The sequence below is a fragment of the Nerophis lumbriciformis genome, linkage group LG28 (assembly GCF_033978685.3).
Source record: "Nerophis lumbriciformis linkage group LG28, RoL_Nlum_v2.1, whole genome shotgun sequence".
NCBI classification, from domain to species: domain Eukaryota; kingdom Metazoa; phylum Chordata; class Actinopteri; order Syngnathiformes; family Syngnathidae; genus Nerophis; species Nerophis lumbriciformis.
Window position 1 is genome coordinate 19555232 of NC_084575.2, and position 22798 is coordinate 19578029.

The 22798-nt window shown below is 39.8% G+C and overlaps 1 protein-coding gene across 4 annotated transcripts in view; it reads left to right on the top strand.

Annotated features, from left to right (window-relative positions):
* Positions 1-22798, top strand: part of LOC133570957 (uncharacterized) — a 34966-nt gene that overhangs the window by 2091 nt on the left and 10077 nt on the right. Inside the window, exons 2-11 of one of the 4 annotated variants that reach the window (XM_061923827.2) lie at positions 1738-1856; positions 2089-3049; positions 9746-10127; positions 10405-10758; positions 12446-12665; positions 14503-15037; positions 15132-15291; positions 15361-15477; positions 16710-16874; positions 19563-19719. In XM_061923827.2, the coding sequence (XP_061779811.2) occupies positions 1775-1856; positions 2089-3049; positions 9746-10127; positions 10405-10758; positions 12446-12665; positions 14503-15037; positions 15132-15291; positions 15361-15477; positions 16710-16874; positions 19563-19719 (3133 nt within the window). In that variant the 5' untranslated portion in view covers positions 1738-1774. The remainder of the gene's footprint in view (positions 1-1737; positions 1857-2088; positions 3050-9745; positions 10128-10404; positions 10759-12445; positions 12666-14502; positions 15038-15131; positions 15292-15360; positions 15478-16709; positions 16875-19562; positions 19720-22798) is intronic. The other 3 variants (XM_061923829.2, XM_061923828.2, XM_061923830.2) reach the window with 3 other exon arrangements.

Genomic DNA, 22798 nt, shown 5'->3' on the forward strand with positions numbered 1-22798 from the left:
TATGAAGTTGGCTGTGGCGCGTTCTTTCTGATGCCACTTCCTGTGTGGGGCGCGGTCTTTTTGCCGTCACTTCCTCTCCGAACCCAGTTTGTAAACGATCAATGAGTCCATACAAAGCTAAGAGCCGGAAATTCAAGAAATACACGGCGTACTTACCCATGTAAAAACATTTCCATGGAGGGGGACCTTAAGCGATAGTTTAGTATGTCCGAAACGGGGCTTAGGCTAAATAATTATTCGTTCAAGGGGTTATCTGGCATAATGTAGACATAGCCTTACTCTTAAGTTGCAATTTATTTCTCTGTCAGATCGTTAAACCCCGATTTGTTGTTCAGTTTGACAAATTGAAGTTGCAGTTGGACATATAGCTGGGCAATATGGCTGAGCACTGTATCATGATATCAGCTTTTTATATTGGTCGATACCGATAATATTGATGTTTTTTATGACCTATGGAAAATATGGACCAGGAGAAAATATATTAAATGTTAACGTTTTTATTTCAAATGTAACCTTCCTCTGATTATGATCCCATCAATTTATCAGAGCAGAATGGTAAGGAAATATCAACACAACTATGGACAACAATCAATGTAAACAAAATTCCAAAATCACAAACATTTAACAATTACATTTTCAAATTAAGTGTAACAAATTAGTGCACGGTGTAAAAATGTAAACAGAGAAACCTGAAATTAACTTTTTTTTCAGGTTTGCTGTGGTCTGTAACATTTAATTTGATCTGTTATTCGAAAATGTATGTTTTGCAGTAATTACTATTTAAATATTATTGGACCAAATGATCATTTTAACGTAGCACATTTTTATATTTCGGTATTTATTTTATTTATACAGTCCTGCACTTTAGTTTCTACCTGTTGTTTCCGTACATCCGAATAGGGAACGGACAAACGAGGGTTGAAAAGAAAATATGAGCGCGGCGAATAACTACGGTCCTTTTGAAAAAAATCCAACTCATGTTTCGATTTTTTCACTCCATGCAGAGAATCAATAGCGAGACAGCAAGATGGTGCGACCAAATTTGATAGTTGATTCTGTTATGCTATTGGCTGTTTAGCATGTCCTTCCCATTGCTCACTTCCTGTTTTGCTAGGTTACCAGACCACGAGTGCCATGCTTCTTCTTTTCTGGTTTCTTCCGACCAACAAATATTTTAATGGATATTATGTGTCTATCACAATAAATATTGCTATCGTTTTATCGGCGAAGCCCAAGTCTTAACACTAAAGTTTTGCACCATAAACTTGCACAAGGCAATTTAGTGGAAAGGGAATTTTTATTTTGACGACTGTTAGAAATGATTTTAAAGTGTAAGCTACATGTCGAGAACTTTTTTTTGTTGCTGTGTTTTGCAGCTTTTTAAATAGATCATTATGGTCATACAGAACTTGCGATTGCTTTTAGTGAATATTTTCTACATGTTGTAGTAATGAGAATGGATGAAACCTGTAGTGAATCTTGTCTGTTTTTAAACCAAGTGGGATTTAATGCAAATCTGTTAAGGATGTTTTGCTAAAACACTAAAGGCCTTCATTTTGTCTTTGAAGGCAAACCTCTGATAAAGGACATCGATTTGGTTAGTTTGTACGTCATGCGTTCAATAATATTGGATGGTGTTAAAACCAGCAAACCTAAATTTCAAATTATTTGGTGATCTCCTGAAGTGGTCAACCATCATTGAAAAATATTAGTGACCATGTTGTGCTCTTTTCTTAGACATTCAGTTTGAAATTATTGATTGACTCCATCATCCATGGAGGAGAATGTGAGCCCAGAGTTCACTGTAGCTCCTGAGCCAGAACAGAGCCAGGACCGTATGGATAACTGCTCTCAAGGTATCTTGAAGGAGCTTCTTTTCCCTTAATAAAGCAGGCTGTGAATATCTGCACTGGGTGGAACTGTGGTGTCAGGTTTTAAATCTCCAAATCACTTGGTTGCTTGGAAATTCATGAGACATTTGAGCACTCTCCCCTCCTCTTTGTCGTCATGTTACCCTTCATAATGATTTTAAAAGTGTATGGAGCTAGTGCCGTGATTTCTTTTCCCATTGTGATCATATGTCTACAGGTGACAGTAAAGAGGGGACCAGCGAGCCAAACCAAACACAAAGTGAAAATGTGGTTGAACAGAGAATAGAGAAGTCTTCCAAAGCCAGCGGCGAACTAAAGAAAACTTGGGGGTTCCGTCGGTCCACTGTTGCAAAGCGAGAGATGCCGGTGGAGGCAGCAACTGACAACACCGAGAGACGCTATCCTGTACGCCGCAGTGGCAGGCAGGCAAAGCGTACAGACAAGCTGGAGGAGTTCCTCTCTACTACCAAAAGAGCACTAAGAAAGAGCGCTCCCCCGACTCTGGAGAGCGGAGATCCTCCTTCACAAACCCCAACTGATGTGGAAACCGCTTCTGAGGCCAGCTTTGATGGAAACGCAGACACAAAGACTATGGAGGAGAAGCCAGAGTCGTCCAATAGGAGAACTCGAAGTGGCACGAGGGAGCAGACTCCAAGGCCAAAACGAATTAGCAGATGGACGCGGAAAAGCGCCTCAGTCAAAGATGAAGATAGCTCTGACAATGAGGAGAGCAGAGATGGCACTGAGATACAAGAAAAAGAGGCAGACAAAATAGGGGGCTTGACGGATCCCAGCTCCAACATAGATGAGGGAAGCACCAGTAAGGAACAGCACCACCCTGAGTCGGATTCCAAAGACAAGGAGGAAACAAAGGAAAATGTCACAGGGGGAGATGTTGACAACACCAAAACCACAGGGGATGAGAGCACAGAAAAACCTGGATTGGCGGTAAAGCGTGGACCAATTAGAACATACATTAATAAAAAAAGGGCCGCCAGTGTGAACCCTGCCACTGCCAAGGGGGGTGCTCCTGGGCAGGCAGGCAACAAGTCTCAAGTACAGGAAGACAGCGACGACGACGCATCCTCCTCGTCTTCTTCATCGTCAAGCAGTGAATCTGATGGAGGCTATGACCCCAATGCACTTTATTGCATCTGTCGGCAGAAACACAACAAAAGGTTTGTTTTCAATGCTTCATTATGTAGCTACCGCTCAATTCTCACATTGTTTTAACTGCTGTTAATATCCCCACCTTTGTCATAATGTCCAGCAAGCAGATTGAAATGTACAATTGCGTTCAGACTTGATAAGGTCAGACCTCGTTTTGCCTGCAGTTAGGGTAATACCAACTACTGCATATTCCGTCACCAGACATTCTTAGCTTGCTACAAGTCCAAAACTAGCTAAATTGTGAAATAAATCAGAAATTATACAAAGAAATGTCTGTTCAACAAAGCCATTGTTGCCATTATCAACCAATGAAATTCTACATATAGCGTAAATGACATAATGGAATAGAATAAAAAACAATGGAAAGTAGGAGTCTGACAAAATATCAATATGGCGGACTAAAATAAATTATCGATGCGACCCCCCGCCTCCAATTATCATCACTACAACATAAACTGATAGTGTGCTCGAATTTACAGGAAGTTAGTTTTACTTGTCAAGAATGACCTCAAGAACCAGCAGTCTTGCAAGGACAGTAACTGCTCTTTATAAACATAGACTGGAATATTAACGCTGATGTACTGCAAACCAGAGTAATGCACAAAATTAACACTGCACACATTTTAGAAGTACTTAAAGAGAGCAGAGGTGATGCCAGGAATTCTCGCCCCATGAAAAAAAATCCCATTGGGCTTCTATGGGCAGCTGTTGACTTTACAATCATATTGGAATTGTCCTAAGTCCCCTCCCATACGGCGTCCCTGAGTGGAAGAGTGGAGTAGTAATTCTACACTTGATGATAAAAAAGAAGGAGACCGGATGTCGTCTGTCAAGTTATTTTAATCCAAAGGTGTCAAATTAAACACTATTGAAACTTCTAATGGCTTCTGCATCTATCATGCGGCCTTAGCTTCTCTTCGGGACATTAACTTTCTGCTTTTGTACATAAAGGACAATGGAAAATGTAATCTTTTTTTAAAAGCTGAAAACAAACTACATATACAGTTTTACTATACCTGACTATACTAGGGCTGCAACTAACAACTACGGTAATTTGATAATCGATTAATCTGTCGATTATTACTTCAAATAATCGGATAAAAAAGACAAACTACATTTTTATCCTTTCCAGTATTGAAAAAAACCACCATACTGGCACCATACTTATTTTGTTTCTCAGCTGTTTGTAAATGTTGTAGTTTATAAATAAAGGTTTATAAAAAAATTAAAAAAAAGTAGCCTCTGCGCATGCGCATAGCATAGATCCAACGAATCGATGACTAAATTAATCGCCAACTATTTTTATAATCGATTAGTTGTTGCAGCCCTAGACTATACATATGCATAAATCAAAATTAACAGCTCTGAATTAAAGGAGCTGTTTGCAACCTTTACGCAGACACCTAGAGGGTGCTAACTTTCCAATGTGTTTTAAGCATTATACCCTGCACCCTCTTACGGCTTTTAGTATGTCACACGTGCATTAGCTTTTTATATCATTAGAAAATGACAGTGATTTAGCTAGCTCTTGTCCAAAAACATGCACCTGGGGATAGGTTGATTGGCAACACTAAATTGGCCCTAGTGAATGAATGTGAGTGTGAATGTTGTCTGTCTATCTGTGTTGGCCCTGTGATGAGGTGGCGACTTGTCCAGGGTGTACCCCGCCTTCCGCCCGAATGCAGCTGAGATAGGCTCCAGCACGCCCGGCGACCTCGATAAGGACAAGCGGTAGAAAATGGATGGATGGATGGATGGATGTTGTAATAACTACTGCAAATTAGTGGTTGCTTCTGTGGGACTGCTCTTGTGTATGTAGACGCTCTACACGTGCATGATTGTGGACGAGACCGTGGCGAGTGACCACGGCTTGAACACAAGACTAATCCCTCAATTTGTACTCAATACAATTTGGTAATTGTGAAATGTATAGACGTAACTTTGAGAAAATTGCAAACAGCCCCTTTAATCAACTAAACATGGAATTCAAATCAGGCATTGCCAGACACTACATTGTAACATAGTGTTAGATTTGACCCATTTGAGAGACAAGCAATGTCCTGTTTTCTGAATGAGTTCAAAAATAGTGCGCTTCTGTTTAAACACCGCCTCAAATCACACAAAACAAATGTACGGTAATTGATTTTGTACTATTGGTGTTTTTGACTGCGGCAGGTAAGTTTTTAGAGCAACTTTGCCATATCAATCCTGAGTTGGATTTGAGAAATCCAACAAAGTATAGAGCTTTTAACTCCGTGAAGCTATAAACGCAAGTCACACAATTATTTATTTTCCTGTTAGGTCTGTTTAGTCCTCTATTCAATATGTGTGAATAGAGATGACTTAAAGGGGCCATATACTTTTTTTCTACGTTTACAACACTTCCTTGTTTACATACCATATAATAGTGGTGCTTTGGTCAAATTTGAGCATACATTGTTTTACAGATCATTTTTAAGCCGCTTTCTGACCATCCCCTCAGGTCTTAATTACGTGGTGTCTGCTCCGCGCCATCTTTTTAGCGCTTCCATAGCGAGGCTACTGACAGATATGCTACAACTATACGCTACTTTGTATTAGAAATGGCAACAGCGAAGGATTCATGTACGAGCCAGTCTGCCCCACAACAAGCGGATAGCAAACAAAAAGCTGATTGTGTACAGCGCAGACTTCAATGGCGGACTCGCACAAAGCACTTTGGGTAAATCTATACCATATATCAGTGGTTCGCAAACTTTTTTCACCAAGTACCACTTTCAGAAAATAATTGGCACTCCAAATACCACTATACAGTAGTGTCTTAGGCCTAAGTATTCATTAAAAACAAAGTGGTTTTATTTAACAAGTATATTTGATATTTTTGGCCACTAACATTACACACACTTTGAACTGTAACACTGTTTTTGAATATAGGAAAATAAAACACTACTTAATTCAAGTGATTCTTTGGTGTACCACTAGATGGTGGTGCACGTACCAGAGTTTGAGAATCACTTCCATATATTAATAATCGGCTTTCGTCAAAGGTCAGAAAATCGTCACAGAACGGAGCAAATTCCAAAGGGCTCGTTTAGAGCAGTGGTTCTTAACCTGGGTTCGATCGAACCCTAGGGGTTCGGTGAGTCTGCATCAGGGGTTCGGCGGAGGTCAAGACACACCTGACTCATCGTGTAAATAAAAACTTCTCCCTATCCACGTATTATGGATACCCCCAAACAATGTTTCCTCTAATTTTCCATATACGTGAGCAAACGTAAAAACTCCTTGAGCATTCAGTGGAGCACATGTGAGCTACGTCAGACATGCACATGCACTGTGGCCACACCAGCATCATATCCGTCCCAAACCTGACTAAATAACAAGTTCAATGTTTTATTATTATAATCAAATGACAGCAGTCATTTCCATGAGATTGTTTTCTAATATAAGTGTTTTGGCCCACGATACAACAACAAATATATTGTTTTTCATGAGCTGTGTACTAGTATTGTATGTCTGGGTGGGGTTCCTGTTTTGGAAAATAATTTGTACCCCTTTCAGATATCGCATTTAGTTTCAACTAAAACATTCACATGTTGCACAATGAGATGTAAACATGGGATCATGTGTACAATCCTGTAACTTTCTGTTTGTAAAATATATCTTTATTAGTATTCCTTTAATATAATAACATAATTTCATGATTAGTATTTATACATTAAGATTAAATTAAGAAAAAAACATTGTATTTTTCACTAAAGAAGGGTTCGGTGAATGCGCATATGAAACTGATGGGGTTGGGTACCTCATACAAGGTTAAGAACCACTGGTTTAGAGGAAGTTTGAAGGAAGACAAGATTGTTTTATAAATATTTCCGCAATGCCTCCACGGTTTGATTTGAAATTTCCGAGACTTATGCAGATCCCAGTACACAACAGCAGGTACCAAGAAACGTGCGAGTGGACATGTTGATTTATACACCCACTCAATCTAAAGCCAACACTTTTGTTAAGGTTAAGATTCATCCATCAAACCATCCATCCATTTTCTACGGTACATGAGCAAACGTAAAAACTCCTTGAGCATTCAGTGGAGCACATGTGAGCTACGTCAGACATGCACATGCACTGTGGCCACACCAGCATCATATCTGTCCCAAACCTGACTAAATAACAAGTTAAATGTTTTATTATTATAATCAAATGACAGCAGTCATTTCCATGAGATTGTTTTCTAATATAAGTGTTTTGGCCCACGATACAACAACAAATATATTGTTTTTCATGAGCTGTGTACTAGTATTGTATGTCTGGGTGGGGTTCCTGTTTTGGAAATAATTTGTACCCCTTTCAGATATCGCATTTAGTTTCAACTAAAACATTCACATGTTGCACAATGAGATGTAAACATGGGATCATGTGTACCATCCTGTAACTTTCTGTTTGTAAAATATATCTTTATTAGTATTCCTTTAATATAATAACATAATTTCATGATTAGTATTTATACATTAAGATTAAATTAAGAAAAAAACATTGTATTTTTCACTAAAGAAGGGTTCGGTGAACGCGCATATGTAACTGATGGGGTTGGGTACCTCATACAAGGTTAAGAACCACTGGTTTAGAGGAAGTTTGAAGGAAGACAAGATTGTTTTATAAATATTTCCGCAATGCCTCCACGGTTTGATTTGAAATTTCCGAGACTTATGCAGATCCCAATACACAACAGCAGGTACCAAGAAACGTGCGAGTGGACATGTTGATTTATACACCCACTCAATCTAAAGCCAACACTTTTGTTAAGGTTAAGATTCATCCATCAAACCATCCATCCATTTTCTACCGCTTGTGTCCCTCGGTGTCGCGGCGGGTGCTGGAGCCTGTCCAAGCTGCACTCGGGCGGAAGGCGGGGTACACCCTGGACAAGTCGCCATCTCATCGCAGGGCCAACACAGATAGACAACAGTCACACTCTCACATTCACACACTAGGGCCAATTTAGTGTTACCAATCAACCAACCATCCATCCATCCATCTTCCGCTTATCCGAGGTTGGGTCGCGGGGGCAGCAACATAAGCAGGGAAGCCCAGACTTCCCTCTTCCCAGCCACCAATCAACCATATAGTTCTGAATTGTCTGGATTCAATAAGTCAATACATTTTGTGTTAAAATCCTACACAGGATCTGATCAAGCTGATTTAAAGTGGCTGATGAGCAATCTGAATAAATTCGTTATTAAAAAAACACTTTTTTAAGCATCTATTATGGAAATGATGGATGCATCTTTTGTATGTTTTTTTTATACAGACTTACCGTATTTTCCGCACCATAAGCCGCCCTGGGTTATAAGCCGCGCCTTCAATGAACGGCATATTTCAAAACTTTGTCCACCTATAAGCCGCCCCGTGTTATAAGCCGCATCTAACTGCGCTAAAGGGAATGTCAAAAAAACAGTCAGATAGGTCAGTCAAACTTTAATAATATATTAAAAACCAGCGTTCTAACAACTCTGTTCACTCCCAAAATGTACGGTAATGTGCAAATGTGCAATCACAAACATAGTAAAATTCAAAATAGTGCAGAGCAATAGCAACATAATGTTGCTCGAACGTTAATGTCACAACACACAAAATAAACATAACGCTCACTTTCTGAAGTTATTCTTCATTCATAAATCCCTCGAATTCTTCTCCTTCGGTGTCCGAATTAAAAAGTTAGGCGAATACGGGATCCAAAATGGCCGGCTCCGTCTCGTCCAGCAGTTCTGTGAATCCTGCCTTCCGGAAAGCTCGGACCACAGTTGTGACCGAAATATCCGCCCACGCATTTACGATCCACTGGCAGATGTTAGCGTATGTCGTCCGGCGCCGTCTCCCTGTCTTAGTGAAGGTGTGTTCGCCTTCGGTCATCCATTGTTCCCACGCCGTTCGCAGTCGTGCTTTAAATGCCCTGTTGACACCAATATCGAGCGGTTGGAGTTCTTTGGTTAATCCACCCGGAATGACGGAGAGTGTTGTATTTGTGTGCTTCACTTGTTTTTTGACACCATCTGTGATGTAAGTTTAAATTCTGCGTTATACGCGTGTCGCTTAGTGGGAGCCATTTTGTGGTCTTTACAGATGTAAACACACAAATGAAATGAAACGCAATATCCGGGGGCTTCTTCTTCTACGGGGGCGGGTGGTTGCTTACATTAGAAGAAGAAGCGCTTCCTCTTCTATGGGGGCGGGTGCTTACCTTGGCGGTTGCTTACCATAGAAGAAGAAGCGCTTCCTCTTCTACAGGGAAAAAAGATGGCGGCTGTTTACCGTAGTTGCGAGACCGAAACTTTATGAAAATAAATATTTATATTAATCCATATATAAGGCGCACCGGGTTATAAGCCGCACTGTCAGCTTTTGTGAAAATTTGTGGTTTTTAGGTGCGGCTTATAGTGCGGAAAATACGGTACATTCCGTTTGAATAACGTGGGTAATAATGACATTGGCTGACACTTGCTCTTGAGTGCTTCATATCTAAAGACAGGCAAACTAAAGCTTAGGAATGCTAAAATTATAGAATCAAATTGTACACAAGTCACACGTTCTTAGCTTTTTGTGTATTTTGTTACAACCTTAAAAGATATCCATGTGATAAGTGATGTCATTACTGTCATGTGGACAAGCAGAGCAATTTAGGAGAACCAGACTTTGTTGCCATTACAAGTGTCCTTGCTCACTAGGTTCATGATCTGCTGTGACCGCTGCGAGGAGTGGTTCCATGGAGACTGTGTGGGCATCACGGAGGCCCGGGGGCGCCTGATGGAGCGAAACGGCGAGGATTACATCTGCCCCAACTGCACGGCTAAGAAAAGCCAGGTGATCCGGCCTGCTACCTCCACGCTGTCTATGAGCATAGACCTGGGGAAGCCCAAAGGTGGCACGGCGCTTCAGATGTCAGCGCTGCAGATGTCTGCCGGCTTCGCCGGTTTTGCCGACTTCACTACCTCAACAAGTCCGAGTGTGACCATACCTTCGCCTGGAAGCGAGGACACGGGTATCAAAGGCAGGATTGAGAAGGCCACAAACCCAACGGGGAAAAAGAAGATAAAAATCTTTCAGCCGGTAGGTCCTAACCTAATCTGAGCTAGTTTCAGGATTGATTAGCAATGACAAATTGTCTACAGTAGTGCAACACGTAATAGTATTATGATTGTTTATGTAAATTGCCTTATAGGTTTTGTTTTGCATGTATTGCTGGAATAGTAATGGTTATTGCCCTAAATGACAAAGTTGGATAGAATGTCCCCATTATTTTCTGTGATGTAAAATGCTTCTTAAAACTTGCTACAGTGAACTTGCTCATCAGTAGCTGTTGATTTTGTTGTGTACCGACCTTAAGCAGTCACTACAGCAACAGCCAGCACAGCCGACCGCTGTCCAGAAGGGGGCGCCAACGCCTGTGAAACATGCGGCCTCCGCACCAGAGCTGAAAGCACCAGAGATGGAGCAGAAGGTGGCTTCAAACATCGAGGTGAACACAACGGCGGTGGCGGAAGGAAAAACTGGGACGCCGACACCGGAAAGTGCTTCACTTCCCAAGTGTATTGGTCCTGGCTGCGAGAACAGCGCTCAGCCTGAGTCTGTGTACTGCGGAAACGAATGCATCCTGAGACACGCCGCCGTGACTGTAAAGGCATTCACTGACGTCAAAGAGCCCAAGGACACGACTCAGAATTCCAACTCCGCGTCAAAGGTAATTTTGACTGCTTTAAGTTGAGATGAATATGTTAATAAGGACTTCTTTTACTGCTTTGGAATATTCTGAACACTTCTGGACAGTTGTAACTGATGATAATGCCATTGTTGAGTTAGTAGTGCTTTTTTCCCCATTCTACTCATGTTTCCTATTTCCTATTTCTCTGCCCTATATATGTACATGCACATTATACTCCGCACAGAACATTTGTGTAAACGTATAGAAATTATATATTTTGTCTTTGTTTCAGTCTTTTCCTATCATTTTGTCACTATGACTATGACTTTGAACGCTTTGTGATGTCAAATGTGCTGTGATTATAGTTTGCATGTCTGATATTCAATTTGTAAACAGCATCTTATATGACCGTAGTTAACACTCTGCTCACTTGTTGGTGCTGCGTGCCATTAATAGTAATCTGGAAGTAAACACATCCACTTTGAATGGTAATCTATCTTAAAAATATATCTGTTAAGCATCTATTTAAAAAGGTAGGTGGAGACCTGCTACAATGGATTTGCGGTTGGTGTGAACACTTGCAGTCCTCTGGGTTCTTGACTTTTAACATGGACACTTAAAAGTCCTAGCCCCAACATCTAGAAGCTCTAAAATGTAGCTACCACCAGCGATTAGATTTTTGTGTCTCACTGCAGTCAACTAGGTGAGAAAATGTGTAATTATAACATAACTTCAACGTTAGCATTTTAGCACACTATTGCTAACTTGAAGCTGTATTCATTATATGTCCTTCAGTAATATATCACTGCGCAGAAGTTAGTCCTGGTTACCCTTCCAAATTATATCTTTTGGGATGGTTCTAGTTAGCAGTGCTTGCAATAAAATAGACCCAAACTACAGTTTATGTGGATTTTTAGTGTACCGTCATAACCCACTTGACATGTCCCTTATTCATATACAGTACAGGCCAAAAGTTTGGACACACCATCTTTTTTCAATGCATTTTCTTCATTTTCATGACTTTACATTGTAGATTGTCACTTAAGGCATACAAACTATTGACACCTGTGAAGTGAAAACCCTTTCAGGTGACTACCTCTTGAAGCTCATCGAGAGAATGCCAATAATGTGCAAAACAGTAATCAGAGCAATCTAGAATATAAAACATGTTTTCAGTTATTGCACCTTTTTTTGTTAAGTACATAACTCCTCATGTGTTCATACATAGTTTTGACGCCTTTAGTGACAATCTACAATGTAAATAGTCATGAAAATAAAGAGAACGCACTGAATGAGAAGGTGTGTCCAAACTTTTGGCCTGTACTGTATATGAATAAGGGACATGTCAAGTGGAGGATGACGGCTACACTATATTTCCTTTGTTAATCCATATTTTATGTCTTAAATGTGCCAGTTTGGGGTGGAGTGTTGATTCTGAGCTGTGTATAAGCGCTTATTTTGAATTGCTTAATCAGAGGAAATTTAAGACAATAAATTGTCAGCATGTCAACAGCTTTGTGTTTCTTAGCAATCGTGTCTGGAATTTTTTGTTTTGCCTACCTAGCGTTTGCTGTGATTGCACTGCGATGAATAGACTGACAGATTTCCCTAGCAGACTGCAGGACTCCCATTTTTAGAAGCCCCCAAGCAAGCCTTCATGTACTACTCCCCATTTGCTGTCAGTATACTCTTTGAACATGCTTCCTTTTTATTTGATCCCATCCAGAGTGAAGCTGCCAGCGGGAATAAGAGCCCGAAGGACGTCAGGAATGACACGGAGAGCGATGGAGGTGTCAACCGCATTCCAGATGAGGACGAAGACGATGTGCATGCGGTGGAACAACGGCCGTCGCCTGCCACTGCGTCCTGGTTCAGCGACCATAATTACATTGCAGTACCACCAGAAAAGACTACACCCATATCTGCAACAGTGTTAAACAAAAAGTGTATGTATCTCTTTGAGGGTTTTTTTGTTGAAAGCATTTCATTGTTTTGCTACCCTAAATGTTGTTCCTTTCCTGCTAATGGCCTAAAACGGGTAGTTCCGTGTATAGAAGTTCATAGATGAACTTCTCTGTGGCAGACGTAAACATGACTTGTTAAGTGTTGTTTTGATGATGTAAGCATGTGCCTCTGGATGGGATAGTGGCAGCTGCTAAAAAGGTAAGTGTACCCTCTGGCGTCTGGGTGAGTATGACATAATTATCAAAATAGGGCAGATCCTCCACATCAGATAATTTTAAAGGTTACCTACCATATAGTTCTCCCTGATATGAAATATTAGGTTTGTGGCATCGACTAATTGTGCTGCCTTGTAATTTGTCGGCTAGATGAAGAAGGTTGAGCTTCTGCTGGACCCACTTCAGATATAAACCCCATTAAATCATGCTTTGGTTGGATAGTTGGGTGGGTGTCTGTTGAGGGTCATTTTGTAAGTCTTGATTTCCTCACGTGAGTTTATGAACAGGTAGGTCTAACACGTTTCTCCCGCCCTCTTTCAGGCTGATTCATGAATTTGTCATCAAGTTGCATTCTTTCCCCTATAGGCTGAGGCTTTGGTGACCTTTTAAAAAAAACAAAAAAAAACCTTTGAACTCATAACATCGAATGCATCACTTATCGTGGGAAACTGGCTTAAAATAAAAAGATGTGACAGATTTTGGATGCCTTCATTGATTGATTTCTGAGCAGTGTTGGCTTGCTGTTGGATAGCCTGTTAGGTTCCAATCAAACAAGAATTTGCATCTGCATCTGTTAAACTCAACTGTTAAACTCAAGAGGGTGGACGTGAAGATGGTCGCCGCCGATGACATGAGAGCTTCTGGTTGATCCCATCCAACTCAGGAGAGTGGATGTGAAGATGGTTGCCCCAGATGACATGAGAGCTGCTGGTTGGTCCCATCCACGGTGCAGAGGAAAGCCAAGACTACTTGGAGAGGCTGCAAAGAAGTTGAGAGGCATGGTGGAAGATTGGCGGTCATTTTACCAACTCAAGGATCAACCAAGGGTTGGACAACCTTTGAACGGAGGCCTATCACACCTGTCGTGTGGATCTTTTGTTCTTCGGATTGGCGACTGAGGATGTGATATGCCATTTTATGGATAAATTAACATATTTTCCATAGTCGTAGGAAAAGGTGGACACATTTTCCCAGTTTGAAAATGCAACAAACTAGTGGTTGGCTTTTAATCTAGTGGAAGTGTATGGGTCACTGCTGCTCAATTAATATGAACATGGTTTAATTGGCTTTCACACCTAGTTGTTTTTTTGTTTGGAATGTGGAATGATTCATCATGAGAATTAACCACAGTTGCTTTTGTGAGTATGTCCCTCTGTAAACCTATAAAGTGGGATTATTAGGGAGTGATGTTAGAGATCATGGACAAAGGTGTTGAGTTTGAGAAGTCATTTTTCTTTCAACAACCAATGTTTCATAGTGGGTGCACAACATTGTGATTTATTAATAGGTTTAGTTTAAAGTCCTAAGGGCCAAGCTGGTTATTGATTACTGATGGCAAATATTTTGTGTCATTCAGGCTTATTTAATAGCATAAAATTATTCTTTTAAATTTCACAACAGGAAACTGACCATAATGGACTTACAAAGCATGTTCTCTTTTCTGCGGCTCCAAATAAGTATTGGTTATGTTTGTTTAAGTACACAATCCAGACTCTGATCCAAGATCACATACTTCTTAATTGTGGTATTGGTGTTGTCATTAAATGTTTTCAGTATAAGCAATTTAGCATTATTGTGATGTTTGGTATCTTGTGATTTTCAGCTCCCGCCAAAGAAGTGAAGACTAAGGAAGCAGCTCCGACTCATGAGGAACCTCCCTCTGAGTCCAAGCCCCCGGTTAAAGTGAAGAAGACAATGACCACCAGGTCGTCCAAGGTGTCCACCAAAGGCAAGAAGCCTCCTCAGTCCGCCACTTCCAAGTCAACCAAGAGGCCTGCAACTCCTCCCAGTGCATCTGCAATAAAGTCTAAGAAACTGCGGTCAACAACCACCGCCGTCCCTGCACCGTCGCCTTACCCCCAAGGACCCATCCATGTCACAGGAGCGGTGAGAGTCAGGAAGTCCAACTTCACCATTCCTAAGAAGCAGCCTCAGCAAAAGGACGCTCCACCCCACAGTCAGTCATCGCCGAGAGTCCCATCATCTCCGGTGTCGTCAGCTCCGCCCAGCCACACATCCTCCCCAAGACCTCACCATCCAGCCTCCTTAGCACCACCTGCATCTACCATGCCCCCTCCTGCCAACCACCAGATGAGGCAGAACATTCGTCGCTCCCTGACAGATATCCTCTATAAGAGGTGAGTTTCCTTAAAACACTCCACCCCCAGACCCCCCACCTCCGCTCCGTTCAATAGTTACAACACCTGTTGTGGTTTTTTTTTTTTTCGACAGAGTGAGTGACAGTGACGATCTGAAGATGACTGAGAGCGAGGTGGCGCGGCTGTCCTTTGCCATTGAAAAGGAGATGTTCAAGCTCTGCCTGAGCACTGACAGCAAGTACAAAAACAAGTACAGGTCGCTCATGTTCAACCTTAAGGACCCCAAAAACAAAGTGAGTAAAGGCAAACTTGCGAAAAATACATGTTGCTTTTTGGATGTTAAATAAGCGTGTTTGCGTTAGGGCCTGTTCTACAAGGTCATCGGCGGTGAGGTGACACCCTTCCGACTAGTGAGGCTGAGTGCTGAAGAAATGGTTTCTAAGGAGATGTCTGAGTGGAAAAAGCCAGAGATTCCTCAGGTAAATGTCTTATATTTGAAACTACGAAGACACTACAGTCTGACATGCAGACTTAAAAGTAGGGATGTCCGATAATATCAACAGCCATACAGGTCACACTGAGGGTGGCCGTATAAACAACTTTAACACTGTTACAAATATGCGCCACACTGTGAACCCACACCAAACAAGAATGACAAACACATTTCGGGAGAACATCCGCACCATAACACAACAGAATAAATACCCAGAACCCCTTGCAGCACTAACTCTTCCGGGACGCTACAATATACACCCCCGCTACCTCCTAAATACATAAATAATCTTTGTCTCATTGGAAAAAAAAAAAGGGTTCAATAGGTCATCATAATTGTTCTGTGTACTTTATGAACACTTGTAGTTTGAACAGTCTCTTAAACTGAATAATATTGGTGCTTTGTTTGATTTCTTTGGTTAATCCATTCCATAATTTAATTCCACATGCTGATATACTAAAGGTTTTAAGTGTACGAGCATACACATGTTTTAAATTAGATTTTCCTCTAAGGTTATATTTCTCTTCTTGAGAACAATTGTTGTACATTCTTGGGTAGCAGGTTATAGTTTGCTTTATACATAATTTCAGCTGTTTGCAAATGCACCAAATCGTTGAATTTCAATAATTGTGATATAATAAATAAAGGGTTTGTATGTTCTCTATATCCAACAATATGCATTATTCTAATTGATCTTTTTTGTAAGACCGTTATTGAATGAAGCGCACATTTGTAGTTGTTTCCCCATATTTCTACACAGTAACTCAGATATGGTAACACTAGCGAGCAGTAAAGAATATGATTTTCACGTGTGCACATTAACACAGACGTGCAAAATGCAGTGACATAAACGCTGGTAAATGCAGCTTTTGCGGCTCTGAATCGATAAGCGAGTGTGCATCTTATGTTTTGACCTTGTGAATCTAGGTAATGTTTATTTTCAACCGTGTCTGAAAAAACAAAAATACCAGTGACGACTTCAAGATATACATTTAAACAATATACATTTTCAAAAGATAAACTATGATACTTTTGAAGAGGACGTAGAGTGGTTTCATCTGCAATCTGGGAATAGCTCCAGACAGACTCAAAAAACGGGTTCCAAAAGTCACTGTGGAGCAAAATATACACCAAAGCAAATCCAATATATATTATCTGGGTCTTAGATGTTGATTGAAATCATCATCGTTCCACTTTAAAGATAAAATGTCTCAACAGGTGCAATCGTTGGCTTCAAGGGGCCATTCGGGTCATTCGGGTCATTCCAAACAAGGCAATAGGTATGACTCCCACAGCATGGACGTGGAGGATGCCCCACCATCATCAGATGCGGATGTATGTATCTCTGCTGCAACCTCATCTGCTCGCATGGCTTCTGCTGTAGTAAGTGGTGGCGCTCTCTTACTGCCACTTTTCACTTTCTTCTTTCACCTCCACAAATTGACACTAGTGATGTGTGGATCGATACTGAATTATCGATGCCGCCGATACCAGGTCTTTATGTTCTAATATTGATTCTCAAATCAAAATATCTATACTTTTCAGCAGTGTCCAAACTTTTCCCCACTAAAGGTCGCATGCTGAGAAGTCAAAGTATGCAAGGCCATATTGATATTTTTTTATTTAAACATTTTTTTATAAACAAATATTGTTTGCTTTGTATTATTGGTGTCTAGGTGTATTAATATTAACTATTAAAACATTTCAGCTTTTTCTCATCACATTTTAATTTTTTTGCTCTTTTTTTCTTACATTTTTACTGTTGTTTTCTTTCCCATGTAAGAACAGAATAAAAATATTGATAATACGATTGTGTAACTGGATAACCTACTGTGTCCAAAATTCTGCCTGTATGAAAATATTAATATTCAGTTACACATTTGTTTTATTATGATGTTGTAATTTTTTTAATTTATAGCTAGTATTTTCTTTTTTAATCAACAAAGTAAAATTTGTTCATATTTTATGTATACTTTATTTTAATTTTAAGAGCTTCTAATATTTTACATCAGGTGTCTCTAAACTTTTTCTACCAAGGGCACCATACTGAAAAGTCAAGTATGAGGGGGCAATTTGACCATTTTTTATTTCCCCCAAAAATATATCTAAAAACAGATATCGATATTGAACTTTGTTTTATAGGTGACTTAGTATATTATTATAATTAGTTCAAAAATGTCAGCTTTTACTCATTACATTCCAATTATTCGCTCTTTTTTCCTTACATTTTTACTGTTTTTTTTAATCGATAGAGTATTTTTTTTTGGTATTTATTTAGTTTATTTTTTTATTTTTATTAATCAGTCCAACAAAATAATACAATTCCAATTCCAAAACCAAACCCGGCCCAGCAACATTCAGAATAGCAATCAACAGAGCAATTGAGAGGACACACAAACATGACACAAAACAATCCAAAAGTAGTCAAACAAAAATGAATAATAACAACAGTATCATTATAAGAATTCCAACATAGCAGTAAATAAAAATCCCTCACTTACATTATCATCACAGCCATTTATAAAAAATAAAATAAAAACATTTAAAAAATGAACAATAGTGTCACAGGGGCTTACACTTGCATCACATCTCATAAGCTTGACAATATTTTCCACAAAAATAAAATAAGTCATATCTTAGGTTCATTTAATAGTTGAAACAAATTTAAATAATGGATCCCATATTCCAATATATGAGTCATTACTATCTAAACCAAATGCAGTTTTTTTTCTATTGATATCATCTCCATAGCTTGTGTATACCAGTCAGTATGAGTTGGACTATCAACATCTATCCATCCATCCATCCATCTTCTTCCGCTTATCCGAGGTCGGGTCGCGGGGGCAGCAGCTTAAGCAGGGAAGCCCAGACTTCCCTCTCCCCAGCCACCTCGTCCAGCTCCTCCCGGGGGATCCCGAGGCGTTCCCAGGCCAGCCGGGAGACATAGTCTTCCCAGCGTGTCCTGGGTCTTCCCCGTGGCCTCCTACCGGTCGGACGTGCCCGAAACACCTTCCTAGGGAGGCGTTCGGGTGGCATCCTGACCAGATGCCCGAACCACCTCATCTGGCTCCTCTCGATGTGGAGGAGCAGCGGCTTTACTTTGAGCTCCCCCCGAATGACAGAGCTTCTCACCCTATCTCTAAGGGAGAGCCCCGCCACTCGGCGGAGGAAACTCATTTCGGCCGCTTGTACCCGTGATCTTGTCCTTTCGGTCATGACCCAAAGCTCATGACCATAGGTGAGGATGGGAACGTAGATCGACCGGTAAATCGAGAGCTTTGCCTTCCGGCTCAGCTCCTTCTTCACCACAACGATATCAACATCTATCCATTTTTTTTAATTTACCCTTTTTATTATGATGCATATTGAAAGAAATGCATTTTTACTCTTTGACACGTTACTAAATTGACGCAGATCACCAAGAATACAAGTTTGCAGTGTCAGTGGGATGTTTATATTTAGGAATGTGATTGCTTCTTTTGTTGTTTTCAACCATAGCTCTTTTATCCTCTGACATTCCCACAATAAATGAACAAGAGTTCCCTCAGATGCCCGACACTTCATACATAACTTGCTATCTACTGCACCAAGTTTATACAGCTAAGAAGTTGTAAAATACAGTCTAATCAAGATCTTAAATTGACTCAGCTTATTTTTAATGCTTCTAAAGTACCTTTTGGCATTTTTCCAAATATTCCGTCTCTTTCATCTAAAATGTTTACGTCGGTCATCCATTTCCGAACACATGCATTATTTGCATTTCTAGTATGATGTTCATTTATTATGATGTGGTATTTGAAAATACACAACTTTTAAAATTTTTGTGACACGTTTGGTATATTTGCACAAAGTATCCATATTGGACCGGTATCGCCGATACCAGCCTGAATTTTACCTGGTATTGGATCGGAAAGAAAATCAGTGATATCGCACATCACTAGTTAACACATTAGCCTGGGTAGTTTGGTTCTTTTCTCTTTTCTTATTAAAAAGCACAAAACCTACTTACACCACGAGCAAGTTGTTATCATTCACTTAGGATTTCATAACAACCTTTTATTGTACCCTCAGGACCAAGATGAGCCAGGCCTCACTTCTTCATCCGCAACTCAGCCATCTGCCGTTGAGGGGAACAGTAGTATGCCGGATATTTTCAGCAGCATGCTCAAAGACACAACGTCAGAGCACAGGACTCATCTGTTTGACCTCAACTGTAAAATCTGCACAGGTAAATAAAGGACAGTCAATATTTATTGGGCAGAGTGGCTCACATAGTAGAGCGACTGTCCAGAAACTTGAGTTTCTGCTACGAGTCCGCCTTCCATCAGTCTACTGACTCCAGGGTAATTGTAGCTAACCACCACGTGTGAATGATGTGTTTGCAGTTCTCACTGTAAAGTGTCTAGAAAAGTGATATATAAATCTAATCATTATTATTATTATATTATTTGTTGATATAGTGCATTTTTCTGAATGTTTTGCACCTTGAGTAACTTTCACTAAAATGACACATATTATAAACTAGCTGCTTATTGTTAGAATTCAGTTAACGAGTTAAATGGTAAATGGGTTATACTTGTATAGCGCCTTTCTACCTTCAAGGCACTCAAAGCGCTTTGACACTATTTAATATTATTATTTAGATAACATGCATTGAAACTTGTGTTACTTGGACTGTTATGAGTATAATGAAACTAGAAATCGACCAAGTTTTTTCAGTCGTGACATAATGTTTAATGCGGCGCTAATGTTGTGAATAAATTAGCACCAAACAACAACAGGGGATTTCACAAACACCTTTATTACATGTGTCTAGTGCTGCAGGTCATACGAGCATCAACATTTGCATTTTAAAATATGGGGAACCTCCTGGGAAAATTTATAAAAATATGGAATTTCTCTACACAATAACTCGCCACCTACTTAATTTTCCCCACCTTCTACCATCCTAGTCACGTCCGTTGTGTCCTTGGGCAAGACACTTCACCCCTTGCTCCTGATGGCTGCTGGTTAGCGCCTTGCATGGCAGCTCCCGCCATCAGTGTGTGAATGTGTGTGTGAATGGGTGAATGTGGAAATACTGTCAAAGCGCTTTGAGTACCTTGAAGGTAGAAAAGCGCTATACAAGTATAACCCATTTATCATTTATTTATAATTTTATAATTGTAAGGTTTCCCCGTGAGAAACACTAATATATTAGGCACATTTAAATAAAACCAGTTCTGGGCTCCTTCACGTAGCTCAGTGTTTCTTAACGGGCCAGGGACCTTTTTGGGGCCGTGAGCGGTACCTCAAGGGTTTGCCAAAATGTATCTGTTTCTCAGCTCATGGCCGCAGCGGTACTCAGTTGTAATACACTTTTCCACCATTTGTGGCAGTAATGACAATCTTAAACAGAAGAATTCTGGAGAGAGTTTCTTGAGCACAAAAAATATGACTAAATCGTATGGTGATGGGACATTTTTTTTCTGCACGACGACTAGGAAAGGTTGTTTAGATTGGGTCTCATAGGTAAAAGCTGTGCTTGTGAAGTCAAGAAAGTACACATCATGGTGACTGACCTGTGTTTCTCACATTGTCCACAATATGGTGACAATTTGCCACCTGTCAGACCCATGGGTATTTAAATTTAATATGAAAACACTGCTTGCTTGTTGAAATTGAACTTGTTCCGTCCAAATTGAAGATACCGGCGGCCTGCATTTGACCCGCAGGCCGGTGTTTGGACACCTCTGACATATATATATATATATATATATACCGTATGTGTATATATATATATATATATATATATATGTATTTTGTGTTAATTGTTTATGAGCCCGTTCTATTGCAGTATATTTGGTTAATACCTATTCTTCCAATTGCCATGAACTAACCTGAAAGTTTGTATTAGGTAAATAAATAATTATTGTTGTGATTAAAACATGCTTTCATATAATTTGACAAGGTTGTTAACTGTAAGTAGGTTACATATAATTATTTAATACGATTACAATTAAGATTTCTAATTTAGTGGTAATATTTGAGTAATATCTACTACAGAGTTTACTCTGTGGTAAAAAAAAAAGTTGTTAACTGTAAGTAAGTTACATATAATTATTTAATACGATTACAATTAAGATTTCTAATTTAGTGGTAATATTTGAGTAATATCTACTACAGAGTCCACTCTGTGGTAAAAAAAAAGTTTGGCCCCGAGGTCAAAAAGGTTAAGAACCCCTGACGAAGTTTAAAGGCGAGACATTTTTCAAGCTGGCAGGCACCATTTTGTCCTGGATGTTACTGAAAGTATGACGATGCTGCCTCTTCTTTTTTACTTACCGTATTTTTTGGACTATAAGTCGCAGTTTTTTTCATAGTTTGGCCGGGGGTGCGACTTATACTCAGGAGCGACTTATGTGTGAAATTATTAACACATTACCGTAAAATGTCAAATAATATTATTTAGCTCATTCACGTAAGAGACTCGACGTATAAGATTTCATGGGATTTAGCGATTAGGAGTGACAGATTGTTTGGTAAACGTATAGCATGTGCTATATGTTATAGTTATTTGAATGACTCTTACCATAATTTGTTACGTTAACATACCAGGCACGTTCTCAGCTGGTTATTTATGCCTCATATAACGTACACTTATTCAGCCTGTTGTTCACTATTCTTTATTTATTTTAAATTGCCTTTCAAATGTCTATTCTTGGTGTTGGATTTTATCAAATACATTTCCCCAAAAAATGCGACTTTACTCCAGTGCGACTTATATGTTTTTTTCCTTCTTTATTATGCACTTTCGGCAGGTGCGACTTATACTCCGGTGCGACTTATACTCCGAAAAATACGGTATATAAAAAATCTCCTATTTGTCAATATATTTACACAGAGTTTGGATTTTTGGCAGAGATATCTTTTTTTGTAACGTCCATCTGTCTAGAATCACAGAAAAGCTCCTTTAATGAGGCCGCGCTCCGAGCGGACGTAGGCTTGATCGTTGCGGTACAAAAACAAACAAGACGGAACCGGTAAGATGCTGGGAAAGAAGGACAAAAACTAAAATTCCTGCCATAAATTGAAGAAAAGTGTGCCTCAGTGGAAAGAAAAGTGTGCCTCAGTGGAAAGAAAAGTGTGCCTCAGTGGAAAAAAAGGACAACTTTTCTCATGCATGGCTTCATTTACTTCATTTAGTATTTATATTTCAAAACACTAAATGCTGGTATCATATGTGTATATAGTGAATCTGCTGATGTACGGATAAAAAGAGGCCGATACTGACCAAATTTCAACACCGATAATCTGTCGATTTTTGA